The sequence below is a fragment of the Micropterus salmoides genome, unplaced genomic scaffold (assembly GCF_014851395.1).
Source record: "Micropterus salmoides isolate LMB-PRFRI ecotype aquatic unplaced genomic scaffold, ASM1485139v1 Ms_hic_scaffold_9, whole genome shotgun sequence".
Lineage (NCBI taxonomy): Eukaryota > Metazoa > Chordata > Actinopteri > Centrarchiformes > Centrarchidae > Micropterus > Micropterus salmoides.
This window is the reverse complement of record NW_024044681.1, coordinates 31,023,134-31,041,926: the sequence shown is the minus strand read 5'-3', so window position 1 is coordinate 31,041,926 and position 18,793 is coordinate 31,023,134. Positions and strand designations below refer to the sequence as shown.

The following is an 18,793-nucleotide window of genomic DNA, read 5'->3' as shown; positions in this document are numbered from 1 at the left end:
GACGCAGACACGACGCTGGGAACCCAGAAGTCCTAGGGGAGGCAAAAAACGGTGGAAAGGGCTGTTTCGATGACTTCGATGTTTAGCGAGTGACTGGAAGGGGCAAAGGCCTGAGTACATTGGAGTTGTGAGAGGATGAAAGCTGAGAGCGCCGGGGAATATGGATCGCTGCTACTGTGGTTGCTGACAAGGTTGGATGTTAGGAGATGTAGAGAAGTCTAAGATGTTCAGGGAACAGATAAGTTGTGATTAAATACTTTTGTGTAGAAATGGGATTTATTCTATGCGTTATCTTTGTTCTCGAACCGAGTTATAAAACCCCATGTTGTGCAGAAATTGTACTCCATCTTAATTTTGTATCTTGAATCCAGACAAGCAGTGAGCAACATAAAAGATATCATGACAGGAATGACTTGATCCTGAAAGGATCATCAAGCAAAATGCAAAATGGAGAAAACAGACGACCAAAAAAGGTAAGTCAATTGAGGTATCTTTATCACAGACTGTATTATCGGGTTAGTGGAGCAGCGTCCTGACCAGGTCACAGTTCATATTCCTGTTAGAGAACAAGATCTGCCAGCTTGATGGGGGAAGAATTAAACATGCTTTTACAGAGACACACTTGAGAGTCTGAGACACATCCCATGTCATAAAGGACATGCATGTACATAATATGAGGCCCTAAAGTCACACAACTAAAATCCTGTTGCAGAAGATGATCATTCATGAGCACAACTTTAAATATTTTGCACACAAGATTTTAAAAAAATCACCTTTTCCTTTTGAAAGGGGTTATTCTGCTCCATGAATGGCCTACTTTTACTTTTGTTATTTAAAGTACATTTTGCTGTTAATACTTCTGTGCATTTTTTTGAAGTAGAATTTTGAATGCAGTCAGTCAGCTATGAGAAGCATTAGGTGCTCTAGATAGCAATTTGCTTCTAAAAAAACATATCCTTGTGTTCCTAGGAGACTTTATTTGACTTAATTTAGTTGCCAAAAGTAGCCTGAGGAATTTTGCAATGCTTGACTATTTTATTTTAACTACAATATTTTTATTTTATTGCATCACTGCCAGTGGATTAATACATTAAAGAACACATGAAACTGTAAAGCTGTGAATGCCCATCACATCCACTGTTAAGACACTCCCTACCACTGTCACATGCCAATACGTTTTCTTCCCTTTTTTTCACCCTTACCAAGAATTGCATGTCACCATGGCGATGTCCGTAACAGATCAATTTATTGTTAACAATCACTGTTTTGGTATAGCGTACTTCAGCAAATGGAGTAAAGAAAACACAGATTAAAATAAGGGCTCGCTAACAATCGCAATAAAAAGAAATAAATAGAAAATAATCCGATTAAGGTCTAGTAATTCCATGTTCATATGAATACATAACATCTACAGTATAAGTTAATAAATTGAAGCTACTGTATAAATACATCACCAGCATGCACAATATTGTATTATGGAGAATATTGGAGCAGTTATCATCTTACACTGAAGAAACAGTATAATAGGCAAGTGCATTTCTTGACCAAGAAGAAACTGAAGACAAAGTAAATCCACAAACCTCACATCTGCTTTTAGAGATTCCACTTAACATTGCATGTGCTCTGTCCGCAAATGATACCTAGTTCACTAATCGAGTCTGTGGTTCCAGGTGCCGTTTCAGAGATCCCACTGATTGTTATGAAGATAGCATAATTGGAGAATATGGGTGGATGTTCAATCACAAAATGTTTTTTAAATTTTGCATTCAAATGATTTCGCTATCTGGATTTCTGTGATTCAAATCGTTTCCTACAAACATAAGGAGCCAATAGGGGTTGTTATAGTAACGACAATACTGACGATAAGAATTAGGTGTCCAAAAACAGAGTTAATTTATTTAATAAAGCACATCAGCACATGAGAGGGACAAGCTGCACTACGTTTACTTTATGAATTGGTATTTTTAGTTACAGTATGACTGTTTGACTGAGCGGGACACATACCTGACACAAAGCAAACAGAAAACATCTTTTTATGTTATCTTCAATAACAGAGACAACCTGCTTTTCACTCAACGATCAAAGTGTGCTGCAACGAAAGATGCCGCTACGTTTGACGTTACGCGATGAAGTCCGACGTCTTCATCTCTGTAACCTGTCTGCTCTCTCACCCACCATCTCACTCCCTCTCTGTCTTCCTCTCTCACTGAGCAAGGCCGTGACATTCAAGGTTACTCAATTTTCTTGCTGCTCATTTTCTAAACGCTCCTCCCCTCACCAAATACAATAAGACAGCTCAGCTTCATTTGCGCGATAAGACCAGTCTCTGCCAGTGTGAAGGTATCGTTACCCAATAGTCACACTGTGATGAATGACGTACCTCTTGCTTCTAAAGTGGTATTTTGGCAAATGCTGCAGAGGCTACCAAGGAGGGGGTTTCATTTTTTTATTTTTTATTCTTTATCGTAGATTATTTCTCAAACTAAAATTGTCTTCCCTCCTCCTACTTTTTTTTTTTTTCACTTTTAATTTGTTGAAAAATAAAGAACAGCAGCCGCGTTAGTACCATTGGCTAAATTGGCCGCCGATGTTCAACCAACCCCCCCCCCCCCCTCCCTTTTTTTAAATTTATTTCTAAGAACTTTAAGTATTATTATTATTTTGTCATCATTTGTGAGCGCGCTTGTGTTGTTTTGGCAGAATGAAGTTTTGGACTCTTTAATTGTTGCCCTCGCCTCCCTCGTCGTCCTGCTGGTCGCTCGTCCACAGCGTCAAGTTGTCTCGTAGCAGCTGCATGATGAGAGTGGAGTCTTTGTAGGAGTCCTCGTTGAGGGTGTCCAGCTCGGCGATGGCGTCGTCGAAGGCGGTCTTGGCCAGGTGGCACGCCTGCTCCGGGGCGTTCTGAATCTCGTAGTAGAAGACGGAGTAATTGAGAGCCAGGCCCAGGCGGATGGGATGGGTGGGCTGCATGTGCTCCTTGCTGATCTCGTGGGCCTCGCTGTAGGACTTCTCAGAGGACTCCACCACCGAGGCTCTCTTCTCCCCCGTGGCCACCTCGGCCAGGTAGCGATAGTAGTCGCCCTTCATCTTAAGGTAGAACACCTTGCTCTCGTGCTGCGTTTCGTTGCAGTTCTTGATCAGGAAGTTGTCGAGGAGGTTGAGCACGTCCTGGCAGACGGCCTCCAGCTCTTTCTCGATCTTTTCCCGGTAGGCCCGCACCATCTCGATCTTCTTCTCGTTACCGTCGGCCGACGTCTTCTGCTCAATGCTGGAGATGACGCGCCAGGATGAACGCCTCGCCCCAACCACATTCTTATAGGCCACAGAGAGCAGGTTCCTCTCCTCATTGGACAGTGCTTCGTTCAGCTCTGTGACCTTAAGAAAGAAAAAAAAGTATGCAGACGTTAGCATTTTTGTTATCTCAATTGACTTGTTTATGTCATACATTAAACATTCAAAAGCTGCCAATGGGACAGTTTTAACCTGTGGCATGCTACAAATTATAACTGACGTGAAAAAACAATTCAATCCTCTGTGCCCAAGACAAACTACAACACATGAACAGAAAAACAAAGCTACAACTCTGGAGACCGTCACAGATGCCCTTTGGACAAACAGGACTACACCCAAGGCAACAGTCACTGCATCCAGCAGGGTAAATCACGCCCCCAGCTCACTGACATCATCCTCCGAGGTGAGTCCTGATTGGCTGTCCGGAGCTCTGAAAGCTGGTTTTGTTTTGTTTTGACAGGCCTGTGTCTGGCTGGAGGATTTAAGCCTTTATACCCCACTGGGACTGTGCAGCAGAGGCATCTTTACAGACCCTTTCTGAGTATAAAGCCTGTTGTTACTTTCTTTTTCAGCACAGAATTCAGTTTCATGAGTATACCAAAGCAGGGGGCCCCGGTTGATCACGTGGAACAGCTCTTCACAATGCCCTTACTGGACGCTTAATCTGCCATCAAAAAACTACTTTCTGATTTTAAAACTAAGGGATTGTGCTGATATTCCTCATAGAGTAAAATGAAGCTGGCTTCTTTTTAGGCTGTTTTGCTTTCACTGTAATGCCCCTCTACAATAATAAAGAGACTTTTGAAAAAACATGTCTCGCTTGGTGTTGGAAATCCCAAGTAAGACCTCAACATTTGCTTTGACCTAATCTAAATTAAATTATTCTAAAAAGATTCTAAAATGAATTAAGGCACTATCCCTCAACAACAAAACAAAAGAACTGCTTCACTTTTTGAGTAAACAAGACTATCTATATCTGCTATGTATAACACACACACTTAGGCACAAAACTCACACAGATAAATCACATCTTTTCTTATTCCGTTGTTTCACTTCTCGTCAATCTGTTCGCTGCGTTTGTGTATCATCTTATTTGTGTCCTCCTAAGCACCCGGGTGGGGTCCCACTCTGCGGCTGCAGTGTTAGAAAGGCACTAACGGGTCACTTTTGGAACTTTTGAGTCACATAGTAAGACAAATGTTCCCCAGAGGTTGTACTCCATGATAGTGTACGTGCTGCAGACTTGACACATGGCTGAGCCTCAGGGTCTTGCTCAAGGACAGAGAAGCTTAAACCTGTGACCTTTGAGTCACATCACATCACTGTGAGCTGGCAGCAGCTGTGTCACTCTGCTTTGGTTTGACTCCAGTAACACACAGTAGCTGCTAATCCCTGTCCCAGTTGTTACTACAGTCTCTATTCATACAAACATGTGACTAATCATGTGTTCATCTGATGAACTCATTCTCAGCATACATATTTACATCTACACCCATCGTTCACACCCAATGACGCATAAAGTGGGAATCAAAGCAATAGTTCACTTCAACAGAACTGAGAATCCTCTTTAATAAGATAACTTGAACTGAACTTGAACTTAAATGAGAGGGAGTGGAGGGCAAAGAGCAGCCAGTGATGCAATCTCCTGTTTCCATGGCGACTGCAAAATCTGTTTTGTTTGTGAGAGCCATACTATCTCTGCAGGAGACACCGGCCACAAGCTGCTAATGGCAAGAATGCTGACACGGCTGACGGATAAGTGCAAACACGCCATTTCATATCTCACACCTTTCAGCCAACTCACTCGCCGGGGAGTCGGTCCAAGCAATGTCATGTTCATGACTCAAGATACAAGATACCAATGATTCAAAAGCAAACAGCCCGCACATGAAACACAAAAGAACTACAAAACCACAAGCAACCAATCCCTTCAACCATGCTTGCAGCATGCAGGATCTGAGGGTGGTGCTGTTAGGGCTGGGCGATATGGCCAAAAATGTTATCACACTAAAAAATGTGAGATCACGCAATGTCGATAATTATCACGATAAATGTCAAATCATTATTTCCTTCGAGTTTAAAGGACGATTTATGCTCCTGAGTGAAAGTTAAAGAAACCAGATGGTTAATTGTGTTCATTTTAATGACAAACGCTTGATGTCAAACAGTGGATCCCTTCACAAATCTGAGGTGGAACAATATTTTTTCAACAAATACGCATGGGTAAAATTAAGTACAATCTTTTTTCAGTCCCTTTTCCTCCATCCATCCATTGTCAACCGCTTATATGCTGCGTACAGGGGTCGCGGGGGGGCTGGAGCCAATCCCAGCTGACATTGGGCGCAAGGCGGGGTACACCCTGGACAGGTCACCAGTCCATCGCAGGGCCACACATAGACAAACAACCACTCACACTCACACTTAAGGACAATTTAGGGTCACCAATTAACCTAGCCTGCATGGCTTTGGATGGTGGGAGGAAGCCGGAGCACCCGGAGAGAACCCACGCAGACACGGGGAGAACATGCAAACTCCACACAGAAAGGCCGGGGCAACCGGGGTTTGAACCCACGACCTTCTTGCTGTGAGGCGAAGTGAAGAAGATTGTGAACCCAGTAAATATTACCTGCGTAATATCTACATGTTGCAACACGCAGCACTGTCACTGTGAGCATGTCCGCATTAGCTACTTCAAAAGGAGTGCAACCTCACAGAACTGCTATTTGTAGTCACCAGAGCATGAATCCCATTGGTTCTTGTTTTGTTCTGAAGCCAACACTTGGGCAAATGTTGTACATGTCTCAAAATCTTAAACGCAGATTACCGTATAATTGACTAAAACCCACCAGCATCCCACAGTGTCTCTGGCCATTTCAGGCATGATCAACCGGGTCTAAAAGGTAACTAGTGGCCAGATTGCCGGGAAATGTTTACTAATGCTCCCCACAGGAAGGACCCCTTCGAACTTGATTATCCCATTACTTGTTCTGCAGTGTCCCAAAATCAAACTTGCTAAATCAAACAATATGCCTTTGGCTCTATACTTAATTGCATTGTAATGAACAGTGCAGCCTCTAGAGGGCCACTAGCAGGACTGTAGAGTTTTGCGCTTGTTCACTCAGGAGCATTTCTTTTTTTTTTTTCATTAACTTTTTATTGATTCCATTCAGCATTGTCACATTGACATTTGGCAAAAGCATGAATAGACAGAAATTCTCAACTAAACACAAAGTTCAGTAAACTACCGGTGAGTAGATTTTTCTCTGCCCTCCACATTTCCATCACTCCACATTTCCATCACTCTCCTGTAGAGACCTTTTACTCCTGATTCAGGATAATGCCGAACACAATCTTGTAAACAGTAAACATTTAAACATTTGTAGCAAGAACCAGGTGGGGTGCATCAGATACACTGCTTTTACCAAATAATGTCTGTTCTCAATTGTGTTACAACGTCAACCCAGTTATCCCATAGATTCTTGAATTTATCTGATGCTAGTGTAACTGAAAAAGTCAACTTTTCCATAATAAAAATATTATACATTACTTCAACCCAATACTCCATTTTAGGTTCCTCTGTTTTCAGCCACTTCCTGGTGATGGCTTTTTGCCACTGACATTACTCTGAATAAATATTTATCCCCTGAATCTGTTCTATGTTGTCTAAGCATTGCTGTTCATTGATCTCTTACCAATCCTCCTTTTTTATCGTTCTCTCCATATAATGCTGTAAGTATCTGTACGAATCACTCAGGAGTGTTTCTACACAAGGCGCTGTAAAATGTACGACTGACATCAATAAAATGGCCTCTGTACTGAAAGAATATGAAGAGAGGTAAACAATAAAATCTGTTACGTAATGATCCCACTTACAAGCACAGAGGAGTGACCCTTCCCCCATTAGTCATTACTGAAACACAGCCTCTACTCCATACCACTCTATACCATAGCCCATTAAATTACAATTAGCGTAAACGAGTATCTGACCAACAGCGAATGCAATCAGTGGAGTAGGTCAGTGTTGGAGCAACAGAGAGGTCAGAAAAACAAGGCCCAAACAGCACATCTGTAAAAACATGGCAGCCTTTGTTTCAGAAGGCTGCAGGGTGAGCAGAAAGCCCTGACGGAAGCTGTGGTGCGGGGATGACAATAGAGCTCTGTCTACCCATAAAGCTCAATCAATCGCGCCTGCTCTCTCGTGACTCATCCTTGCACAAGGCAGTCAAACTTCCAAACAACTGAGCGTTAAGACAAACAAAGGCGCAGGCAGGACAATCAGTAATTTCCTCTTTGACAGCTCTCTGCGTGGCCGTTAACACAGCCACAGGAGAGACACGGTGAGAGCTGCAGGAAAGAGAGAGTGAGATAATATGTTGGGCCTAAATAGGGCCCTGGGTTATAACTCAGTTCCCGCCACCTTACATTTCCATTTTATGGATTACAATTCACATAAAGAAAGCTTGCCAGAGTCCCCCAGCTCCCCGTTTCTCTTCCTGCTCCTTGCTCTCCTTCTGCCTTTTCCTTGCTCACTTGCTCTCAATCTCCGGTCTCTTCTAACCTGATGTGACAACCCCCCTGACGACCCTCTTTCAGGCAGCAGAGCACAAAGGCGTCGTGGACGACCTGACGTCACTGGCCGTGTGAATAGGGGTAGAGCCCAGTGCTAGGAAAAGGAGGACGCAAGGCAGCGGATGTGTGTGTCTTACTAATGGTGGTGGACAGACGAGCCTCAAGTAGCTCTTTGTTGCTACACTACCACATATGATTACAGCTGATGTGTGTATCCAACACTAAGACACATAAAGGATAAATCACTCAAAAGGAATGAGAAACATGTGTAGACCTAATTGGGCTGCTGGACTGGTTTGGAGGGAGGCCAAACAGTAGTTAATGCAAGCTAGGGCGTCTCTGTTAGAACTAGTTACTTGATTAGGGCTGGGCAATAAAACCATAATGATTTTCTATGAGTATATTAAATTTGTTGAGGAAAAGGAACTGACTGCATATTTGTTGAAAAAAGATTTTATCATAATTATTTTGAATGTTCTACCTCAAATTTGTAAATTTCTCCACTGTTTGGCATCAAGTCTTTGTCGTGTTTTGACCATAAAGAATGGATTAAAACCACAATTAGTCATCTTATTTCAAAAATCAGCCCTTTAACTCGAAAGAAATAATGATTTCATCGTGATAATTATCGATATCATTTCATATCGTCCCATCATGGCTACTTGAGATCACAGATATTTGACGATGGGTCTCCAACACTGCGTTGTGTTAAGAGCATAGATAGAGTAACTTCACAGAGTTAACTTTCATGCTTTAGTTTTGGAAAATGTTGTGGAGCGGTGTTCATGATCCTAATCATTCAAGCGAATCTATGCAACTGTGATTTTAACCATTTTAAATATTAACCAAAATCAATATGCAGCGGTCAGCGGTGATATTATGGCATGTCGCCACAAATAAATCAATGAACGGGGAACACTGCAGTAGGGTGCAGGGTCATCTTAGTTCTGATAGTGAGTTAGTTTAAATGATTATCAGCGCATGCAAACACAGTCGTTGATTCATTCCTTCAATCATCAATATACGATCCAATCGCCAATCATCACAAGCCTAATATCAAATGATATTGGGTTTTTTTATCATGATAACATTTTCGGCTATATAATGCGACCCTTTTACATAATGGTACATGTGTCATATATTACTGTCAGGAAGTAATGGCTCATTAAAAAATAAATAAACTGGATGTACAGTATAAGACTGTGTGTTCAGCCCACATTTTTTCCTGCTTGGTTGCCTTGTCAAAGGCAGATGTGTTCTGCCCTAGAGGTCAATGTGGGTTATAGTAGCACCTCCCTGTTCACTTTTTTTGGTCCAGATCATGAATCCTGATCACTACTTAACAATATTACAGTGTTATTGGTTTATATTATTGGTTACCTGCTACACAATTACAACTAAGTCACATGAGGTGAATAAAAACAAATGATCATCTTGGGTTTTCTTTAAATTCTTCATTTCCAGAGTTCCACAGTTTGGAGGCACTGTACACTCATCACACATTGACTCATGGTGTTGATAACAATGACAGTACTGACAGTATTGTGTTATTGCATTACTAATCCTTCGTCATATACTGTCTCAGGGATAGAGGCTGATGTTTCACATTTGTGCCTTTAGGGTTGGTCCATCTTCTAGCTATCCCGATCTTGTCAAAATCCATCTTTTCATACTTTCTAGGTCTGTCGTAATCCTGCAAACTCATTCAGGGGCATGAAATCCCAAACAAATAACCTGCATCATGGTGCCAAGGCAATAAAGCAACAACTTCAACCATTCTTCTACAAACGTGAAATGAACTAAGAAGACCAAACACAATAAACACAAGAACCTAGCCAAAGTATAAATAGAGGAGAAATAGAAAAAAAAGACAAGCTACAAGGTCCACAGATCCAGTGTTCAGTAAAGCCCTGAATTCTTAAGATGGTAGAACAGAGTCCTTCTGTGCCCCGGAGTCCTTGCTGACCATGCAAGTTTTACCTGCTCTGGTGATTGTGTCACTGCCATACTTAACTAAAATGAACGCAAGGGGTAGGGGGGAATGTTGCTTCAGGTACCGGTGAGACTATGAAATATGATCCAGGAAGTCTAGATTGTGTAACAGGTTATTGCATATGATGGCTTATCAGACACCAAATAAGAAGGATTTTACAACCGTTTAAGTTATCACGGTGACAATTATTTATCTTGTGTAAATGTAATCTCTCCATGTAAACAACAGAAATACGGCCTTTGAGTTACAAAGTAATCTACTAGGAATACACATATTTGATTGGCCACTGCAGCGCCTTGTCGGATGACGCTGCATTGTGTGGCGGCGAAAGCTGAGCTGTAATGGCACCTCTGCTGCGAAAACGGAGAGGCCACATTTACAGTTAACACTGAGCAGCTCTTTCAAGTCGAGGTGGAGTTTTTGACCACGAGCAGCGTTTTTTACGAGTGGATCTCCATTTTGTTTCTATCATACAAGTGCAGCTCACATCTGCTCTGCCAGCTCGACAGTTGGCGACAGAAACAGGCAAAGAAATGTAGCACAGAGTCAATGAAAATAAGGAAGAAGAATTCTGCTGGCAAGCAACCTTGCACTCAACATGCTTGTTAGACCTCAAGTATGCACACAGTGCGTTTTGATGAGAAACGTTGTTTACAAGAAAACTCCAGGGGGCACCTTTAATAGCGACTGGCTTTTGAGCTGGGCTTTACCATACTTGATCATGATACCACTGTGACTCTTGAGTCATGTATTTTTTTGTACGAAACAACATCTGGAAGAGAAATGATGTGACTATCCTAAAAGCAGGCACTGGTCTGTACATGTTTTCACACTCCACACTGAGAACATCTTTTCAGGACCAGAAAAGCAGCTACAAGAATACTCCCTTCTTATTCATTTTCTTAGCTGCCCTTCCTTTGAAATGTTACAACTGCAGGTCAGGGTAGATGTGTCGATGTGATGCCTTATTATGGCGCTAGCATTTATGTCACTGCACTCTATGATAGTGAGTAGGCAAAAGGGAAAAGCAGATGTCACAGCAACTGAATGACGCTACAAAATAATGAGGTGCTGCTGAACTTGGAGGAGAATATCAGGCAGTTCAAATCTGCACATATTGCTGCAAATGTAAGTGAGGTTCTTGTTGTTGAAATGAACCCGATCAAAGTGTGTGTAGGTGGGTACGGTGGGCGTTTTTCGTAGTGCCTCTGTGACTCACAACTGAGTCAAGACTCATTTCGGGACATCCTGAAATGTCCTGAGATGACATTGGCTGCCTTCATAATTGGACTGAGGTTTAGTATGACAAGTATGATGCTTCTTATGTAGCCTGGATAAAAACTCTAAAATGAGGAGGATGAACTAGAAAAGAGGAAATGGTGACTGGGACAAGACAGACATCTTCTGGGTCTATAACCCCATTTCCTAGTTTAACACACTGATTGTAGCAAGCAGTGTCTAAAATTATGCTCATTATAGGTGTTAAATTAAAAAAAAACTCTTTTGTTTCACATCATGGGTGCATTTTGAGACTATCAGTCTCATTTGATCTTGATGATATCTCCCACAAGATGCACCATCCCACTCACACCCACTCCTATGGAGATTTCAAACAGACACAGATAGCCCACGGTTCGTCCGAGCAGTGAGAATTAAAAGTGGATAAAAAATATAATGGATCAGGTTTCTCTACCAGCTTATGTTGTCTCCCATAGCAACAGACTGGAGTGTTGGACTTGAGAGTAGCAGCGACGGTGTCATTGTTTACAGATCAGATTTGAATCAGGGTTGGCAATTTCACTAAATGTGTAACCGTCTCCACAATAAACTGAAATTTTATGTGGTTTATTTCAGTATTTGGTGGATTTAAATACAGACACAGCCACAATAACGTTCTTTCTCAAACAGAAAATGGGGGTGTGGTTAATAGTCGGACGTAATACATTACCATGACAACCAAAAACTGACAACTTTAGTTGAACTGTATGTAAAGACTTCTGATACCATTTTCTCAGTGAAATGCATTTTGCAGACTGTAGAGAAGAAGGTGGCAGGTGAAAGTGTGACGCGTTTTCTGTCATCTGTCCTCCAACACCGCACACACAAATGCCATAATGAAAATGAACAGCACACTAAACTAAGAGGAGGAAACTAATAAAAAAAGTGAAGACCCTCTGTTAGCTAACTTTCTGCAATAACTATGCTAGCTAACTACACCTGGCTAACTACAACTTAGTTAACTTAGCTAACTAAACTAGAAAGACCAACCAACAATCAGACACAAAGAGACATACCTACTCTAAGTTCTAAGTAAATTACTTGCTAAATTGGTTAGCTAGCTCACAACGATGTTTATCGGTTTGATGCTCTGACTCAACGAGGCTTGACGGCGCGCAAGCTTGGAGAATGACGTATGACTTATGGAATTACTACAGTCATACGTCACCACCCCGTTTTAACAACTAAGCAACTTTTGCAACTTTAAGCACAAAATTAAGCTATTTGTCAAAAAATATTTGGCGAACTATGTGGGTAATCAACATTGTAAGGAAATGAAATATGAAATATCAAGATACATGATAAATGTCAAGATACACTGGAGGGGGGCTTTAAATTTCTGCTAAATGAATGATGATGGGTACGCAGTCACACAGTGTATTTTCCGTTAGCATCATTTATGTAGTGATCCTGCAAGATCACTCTCTTCTGGCAGAGATCTAGAACATATGGCCTTAACTACATCTGAGATTATAGTCGTGGGAAACCCAATGCTTCAATAAACATCAGTTTTTACAGATTATATTTAAATGAGTCAAATGCGCACCATGAAATTTACAGACATATAGACATTTGTGTTACCATTTCTGAAAAATATATTTCTTTATCCAACAGAGCAAACACAATAGAGTATAGTCGATACATAATACACACATTCAATGTATGGAACAGCTGCAGCCCCATGCATCTGTTAATGCATTGAACGGACTTCCATTGGAGAATAATGCATTCAGTTCATTAAGTGTGATGGAAGCACTGGCTCTCTGTGCCATGCACTTCCTAAGACAAAGAAGCACGCTCTCCAATAGGGTGTGTGTGTGTGTGTGTGTGTGTGTGTGTGTGTGTGTGTGTGTGTCAAAGCTTTTTCAAAATAATGGAGTCAAATCAGCACATCATACTGGTTATGGTCACTTGGTTAAATCAGTCCTACTCAAGCTCAGAACTGTTAGCATGCATATGAACCTGAGGTGTTTTCAGTGCAATGGCTCTCACAGACCCTGATTTCATAAAATTACAGCATACATATACCACATATCCATTCATTCATTTTCTGCCGTCTATCTGGGGCGGTGCCGTGGTGACAGCAGGCTAAACAAGGTGGTCCAGACGTCCCTCTTTCCCCAGCAACGTTTTCTAGCCCCCCCGGGGGATCACAAGGCGTTCCCAGGCCATATGAGATATATAATCTCTTCAGCGTGTTCTGGGTGTACCCCGGGGGCTCCTGCCAGTTGGACGTGCCTGGATAACCTCCAAAGGATGGCGCCCAGGATACATCCTGATAATATACCAGAACCACCTCAACGAGCTCCTTTTAAACGTGAAGGAGCAGCGTCTCTACTCTGAGCTCCCTCCGTAGCCTTTCTCTAAGGCTGAGCCCAGCCCCCTTGTGGAGGAAACTCATTTTGGCCACTAGACTCCACAGTATCATTCTGTTGGTCACTACCCAAAGCTCACGCCCATAAGGGAGGGTTGAAATGTAGATCGACTGGAAAATGGTGGGACATAGTATACTTACCAGCCAACCCCTTGGCTGCCATTGTTACAGGACCCTAGATGACAGATCTGTAGGGATCTGTAATACCCCTTTGAGACTAACACAGCAAAATAGCTCACTTTTGGTGAACCGGATAGGGGCTTCAGCTAACGTGACTTTGAGCATTTATGTATGACTTGGCTAGTGTAAAAAAAAAAAGCAAAGGAGAGAGTGACTAAGAGAAAATGAATTGAAACTGAAACTCAGCCCTCGTTGTGTAGTTACTTTACGGAATCTAATTCAGCGGCACTTTGTAACTCTGTGGTTTAGCAGTCGTTCGTAACTGACTACAGTTTCAGACTGAAGTCTCTCAGAGATTAACTTGTGAAAGCACTCTCAATTGAATCAGGTCAAACCCGGGTTAAACACGCGTTCAATAAAGCACTTCATAGCCGGGTTTGTGTGAAAGAAGCATAAGCCCTGTGTAAGCCCAGCGTTTGATTTTGCTGCACTTATAACTTGACATTTAGAGATTTGTTTGGGGTTTTTTTGTAGGAATTAAGGTCCAAGGTTTCACCTAAAACAGCATGTTGGTAAATGACTATTATCGTTAAAACATATATTTAGCAGGATGACAACGTTACTTGAAAAAACTGAATACATGGTCTGAAAAAATACATTTCAATACATTACAATACAGTTCTTTTGTCAGTATTATTAAAACTCTATGTTTCTGTTCTTTCATTACAAGTTTATTTTTTTTATGGTGAATGAAAATGAAAGGAAAGCAACGGCTGCACAAAAAAGGCGAATTCAAAAGTCTTAATAAATAAATAAATGTTATGAAATAAAATGCACATGGTTTGAAGCAAAAACACCGGTGTGGTGTTTTAAGAGATACTGGTGAAGAACCCATAACAATGTTTTTCTTGCACTCAAACTGGTGTATTGACTTGTTTATTAGGTCAGCCTTTGAGAATCAATTAGTACTATATCAAAGGGCTGAGGCACTGGGCTCATGTGGATACTATGATGTAATAGCTTCATTAGATATGCATATGTAGTAGTGAGGTCTTTTGAATGAATATTATATAATATAATATATTCACAGTCACTCTTGAAAACGACTCCTAAAAACAGATTCCTCATCAATGGTCGACTGTGCTTTTTATAGCACAGGAATTTTGTAATATTTACAGTATTAGCATACAAGGTAGTAGCACAGTACTGCTGTTTTTGCAACAAATGAATGCATAAATTCTGTTTTCTGTACAGTACGAGCACCGACTCACTAGCCAAGAAATACTACATCCCAAGACATGATGTTTGACGTGTGGTGCTGATAACACGTTAGGGCTGGGCGATATGGCCAAAAATGTTCTCACGATAGAAAATTTCATATCATTCAAAATCATTATTTATATATAGTTTATAGGCTGCTGATTTTTGCTCCTGAATGAAAGAAAGACACTTAATTGTGATGTTAAACTATTCTCTGTGGTCAGAACACTTGCCTAATAGTGGATCGCTTAACAAATCTGAGGTAGAACATTGAAAACAATTATGATAAAATCTTTTTTCAACAAATATGCATGAGTAAAATAAAGTAAAATCTTTACAAAAAAAACAAAATGAATATCTTAATAAAAAATTAAGTGCTAATTGGTTCATGATTCAAATGAATTAAATCAAACATTTATTAAACATTTGTTATATTGTTATTGAGAAAAATCATGTTGCAATAATTATCATTATTGTTTTTTAAACACGTATAGCTTTAGGTTAGTTATGTGAGTTCAGTGGGGAGTATGTATGTGTGCTAATGTAATGCTCTCCGGGTAAACCCTGCACGGTAGCAAGGATTTTGACTGTTTTTGCAATGGCATCACCTTTATAAAGAGTAAATGAGAGTCCGACGTGTTACGCTGCTAAGAGGTACCAAATTATTGGGGCACAACTTTTAACATTTAACCCTTTGAATCATTTATCGTCAGAAGCATGTACTGAACAACTAAAAACCTAAATTTCAGTTCATGTGGCTTTTTCATCTAGAGGTCCAGGACCCTAATTTAATTTTCGGGCTCTTGGTCCACAGCTAATAGAATCACTAGAGACCCACACATAGCTAGAGTTGTGCACTATAAATTAAAGGAGAATGCACAGAAACACAAATATTTTGCAGGCAACCGGGTCTGCATCTCTGATCAGTTACTGATCACTCATAGCTGTCCCCGACAGACAGAAAGAGGGCAAGCAGAATATGAGGCTGCTTTCAAACCTGTGATGTCACACTCGGCTCCTATAAATGAATTTGGAAAAACATGAGAGACCTGTTAATGACTCTCTGCTGGGACACTTCTGTTGGATGTATAAATATTATTAAAGAACAAAACCAGTCTCTCATTTACTGTTTGTTTGAAACAGTTCTTTTCTTGCTCACAAATAACGATTGCCCATCCCAGCTAATGAGAATAACTTCTATGCTCTTCTGAATAAAGATGGATTCCTTTTGTCCCTGATTTCTTCTTAAGAGACATGAGGTACTAAATGATTGATGTTGTAAAAAAATATACTTGATGGTGAGACATGCTGTCCTGATATCTACATTATCATTATCTTATAAAGGCGTGGTGAACATACAGTACTAACAGCAGTCGATCAGCATTAGCTATGGGCGCAGTGTCGTGTCCTGTGTGATCCTGGTTATTTGGTTCCGTTGCCACCGGGGCGGTTACCATGTCTGCAGTGGCAAGGGATTCCCCTCAAATGATGGGCGAGGCAGCAGACACACCCCGCTGCCCAGTGCTGCAGAGAGAGTGGCTGGGTGAGGGGCAGCTCTCTCTCTGACTCGGCATAAATCGGAAGGGGTGGAGCCGGGCCCCCCTTTGGCATTAACACACCACAGCCTGGTCCTAGAGAGAAGCACAGAGCGTGGCCTTTAAACAGGGCTGACAGCTTACTTGTTGACTCATGGGAGTTGAAGCTGATGTAGAAAAAGTAGCCTCTACTAATCTTGCTTTCTCTATTAAACACAACCACTGCCCTACACAACCTGGGCTCACATGAGGCTGCTGGTTAATGAAAGAAAATAGATACAACTCTTGTAAGTAAGTGATTCTATGACCATTTTTTTTTACTTTATAGACAAATGACACCAAAACTACTTGCCATTGAATAAAACAAGTATAGATAGATAATAAAGACCACTAGAAAGTCCTATATTATCTCTAAGAAGTCACTATTAGTAACCACAGACACAATATGCACAAATATTATGGCCATTCTTTTAAATAAAGGAGAATGGGCCTTCTCATACAGCACAACAGGCCTTGACTTGTCCGTTCCTCTATGGTCTTATTGTCCAGGCGGTACTGATATAAAAAGATGCAGCCTTTGTGAAGCTCTGATAAAACGCTGCCTATGAAATGGTGCACTACGGGTGGGCCTGTGCTGCATCTTGGCAGATGCTGCGGCACGCCTCTCTGTGTGGGAACCTGCTGGAAGAGGTCGAGGACGCAGGGATGCGGTTGCTACACATTATCGACTAAGACCGGAGGTCCGTCATGCTACAGCTTTGCAGACAGGCAAACGACCATTTGCTGCAATATGGAATCTACGGGAGCTTTATGGAAAGCTGTCCGTCCACCAACACCCACGTCTGAAAGGCGAACGCTCGGGATTTTGCGCGCTCCTTCTGCGCAAAATCGATTGCGATCAACCTTCAGCCAACATTGCGCCAAATGTGCAGCGACAACAAGACACGGGCTGGTTGTTTCTCCACGTCAAAAAGAAAAGTGCCGTGCACACACTAAATCGATGGCTCATTATTTCGTGCTCAGCATCATGTAAACCGGAACACGAGCATCAGCTCCAGCCTACGAGGTCACTCTCACCATCATGGTACCACCTAGCTCGTCCTCCGCTCCGCCACTATGCGCATCTTTCGACGTGATCATTTTTATCCGCCTTCATTATTAAGCCCACGTTTGATCCACACAGACAATTAAACTTGTCATTGTGTTGTTCTTTGCTTTATTGCCCACCCCAGTTCTTTTACAACCAAGCAGCCTGGCCGATTTTAAAGGAGCCTGGCGAAAGGCACCGCCCCAAGATCAAACAGACCGCATTCCAGACAGCAACAATCCACCGCAGCACACCGCCAATAAAATCATTTCAATCTCTCTGCATTAATCATTTCGACTGAACCTCATTATATTGAAACGATGCCACTTATAGGCTACTTCTGAAATGTATGGCCACGGGTGGAGTGTGCCTTGCGGGCCTTGCAGTCTTGTTCAAAATGATGTTGCCCAAATCTTATTATAACAGCCATTTATCATGATCACACATATGTCTTTCGCATTAATGTAGTCTTTAATCATAAGTTTCATACACCAGTTTTGTGTGGTTTATCCGTTTAAGCCAAATTAAGCTCTAACACAGGGGCACAGTCTGCGTATTACTGCCCCTAATGCTAGGTTAGCTAGCACACAAACATTCCTCTCTCTCTCACACACACACACACAGGCCGATGAGACTGTTTCTAATAGAAACGAGTGAAAAGAGAAAGGTCAGAACAGATGAAGTCTACTTACCGATTTCATGGCAGCTGCCATATCATCATACCTCTCTGCCTGCTCGGCCAGCCTGGCTTTCTGCACCAGTTGCTCGCGGTCTACCATTTTAGCTGTGTGTGTTGCCGGCCTGTGTGTTTCGGAGCTAAAAATCGTAATATGAATGTTTTAATGCAGAGTAACGGCACCCGGCTCCTCTCGCTGCAGCTGCTGCCTGCTGTCTGTGTGCCTGCCGACGGGACACCCCTCCCCCTCCGAGCCCTTTCCCTCGATTGTGTCACCACCCAAAAAGGCGTGTCTTCACAGAGTGATGTAACGACCCTGGCAGGCAGGCCAGAGAAAATGACAGCACAGCCTATATTGCCCTACAGACAGGCAATGTAGGGTTTAGACTCCACATGTCCATGGAAAAGATGGTGCTTTTATATAGTGGTGACATATACTGTAGTGGTATTGGGTTATGGAGAAAGAACAGTGCTCACATGCCAAATGCAAAGCTTGCATACCAACCGGGCAAATGCAAACTGCCCTGGGCCTCAGATCCCCATGGGCCACCCCAAAGACCTGACTGGAACCTGGAATATGCACCAATACCACCGAAGCATGATACCAACT

The 18,793-nt window shown here is 41.9% G+C and overlaps 1 protein-coding gene across 1 annotated transcript; it reads right to left on the bottom strand.

Moving 5' to 3' along the window:
- Positions 1 to 478: 478 nt before the first annotated feature.
- Positions 479 to 18,425, bottom strand: ywhag1 (3-monooxygenase/tryptophan 5-monooxygenase activation protein, gamma polypeptide 1). Its single transcript, XM_038708451.1, has 2 exons — positions 18,200 to 18,425; positions 479 to 3,375 (listed from the first exon to the last, which is right to left on the bottom strand). The coding sequence occupies exons 1-2, from the start codon at positions 18,284 to 18,286 to the stop codon at positions 2,719 to 2,721; spliced, it is 744 nt and encodes a 247-aa protein (XP_038564379.1). The 5' UTR covers positions 18,287 to 18,425; the 3' UTR covers positions 479 to 2,718.
- Between the last annotated feature and the right edge of the window lie 368 nt (positions 18,426 to 18,793).

What these genes read in the sequence shown, in the direction of transcription:
- ywhag1 (XM_038708451.1), bottom strand. Translation starts at nt 18,286, where the DNA reads ATGGTAGACCGCGAGCAACTGGTGCAGAAAGCCAGGCTGGCCGAGCAG. An exon ending in TGGCAGCTGCCATGAAATCG is followed by an intron (nt 3,376 to 18,199) that starts GTAAGTAGACTT and finishes TTCTTTCTTAAG; the next exon opens with GTCACAGAGCTGAACGAAGC.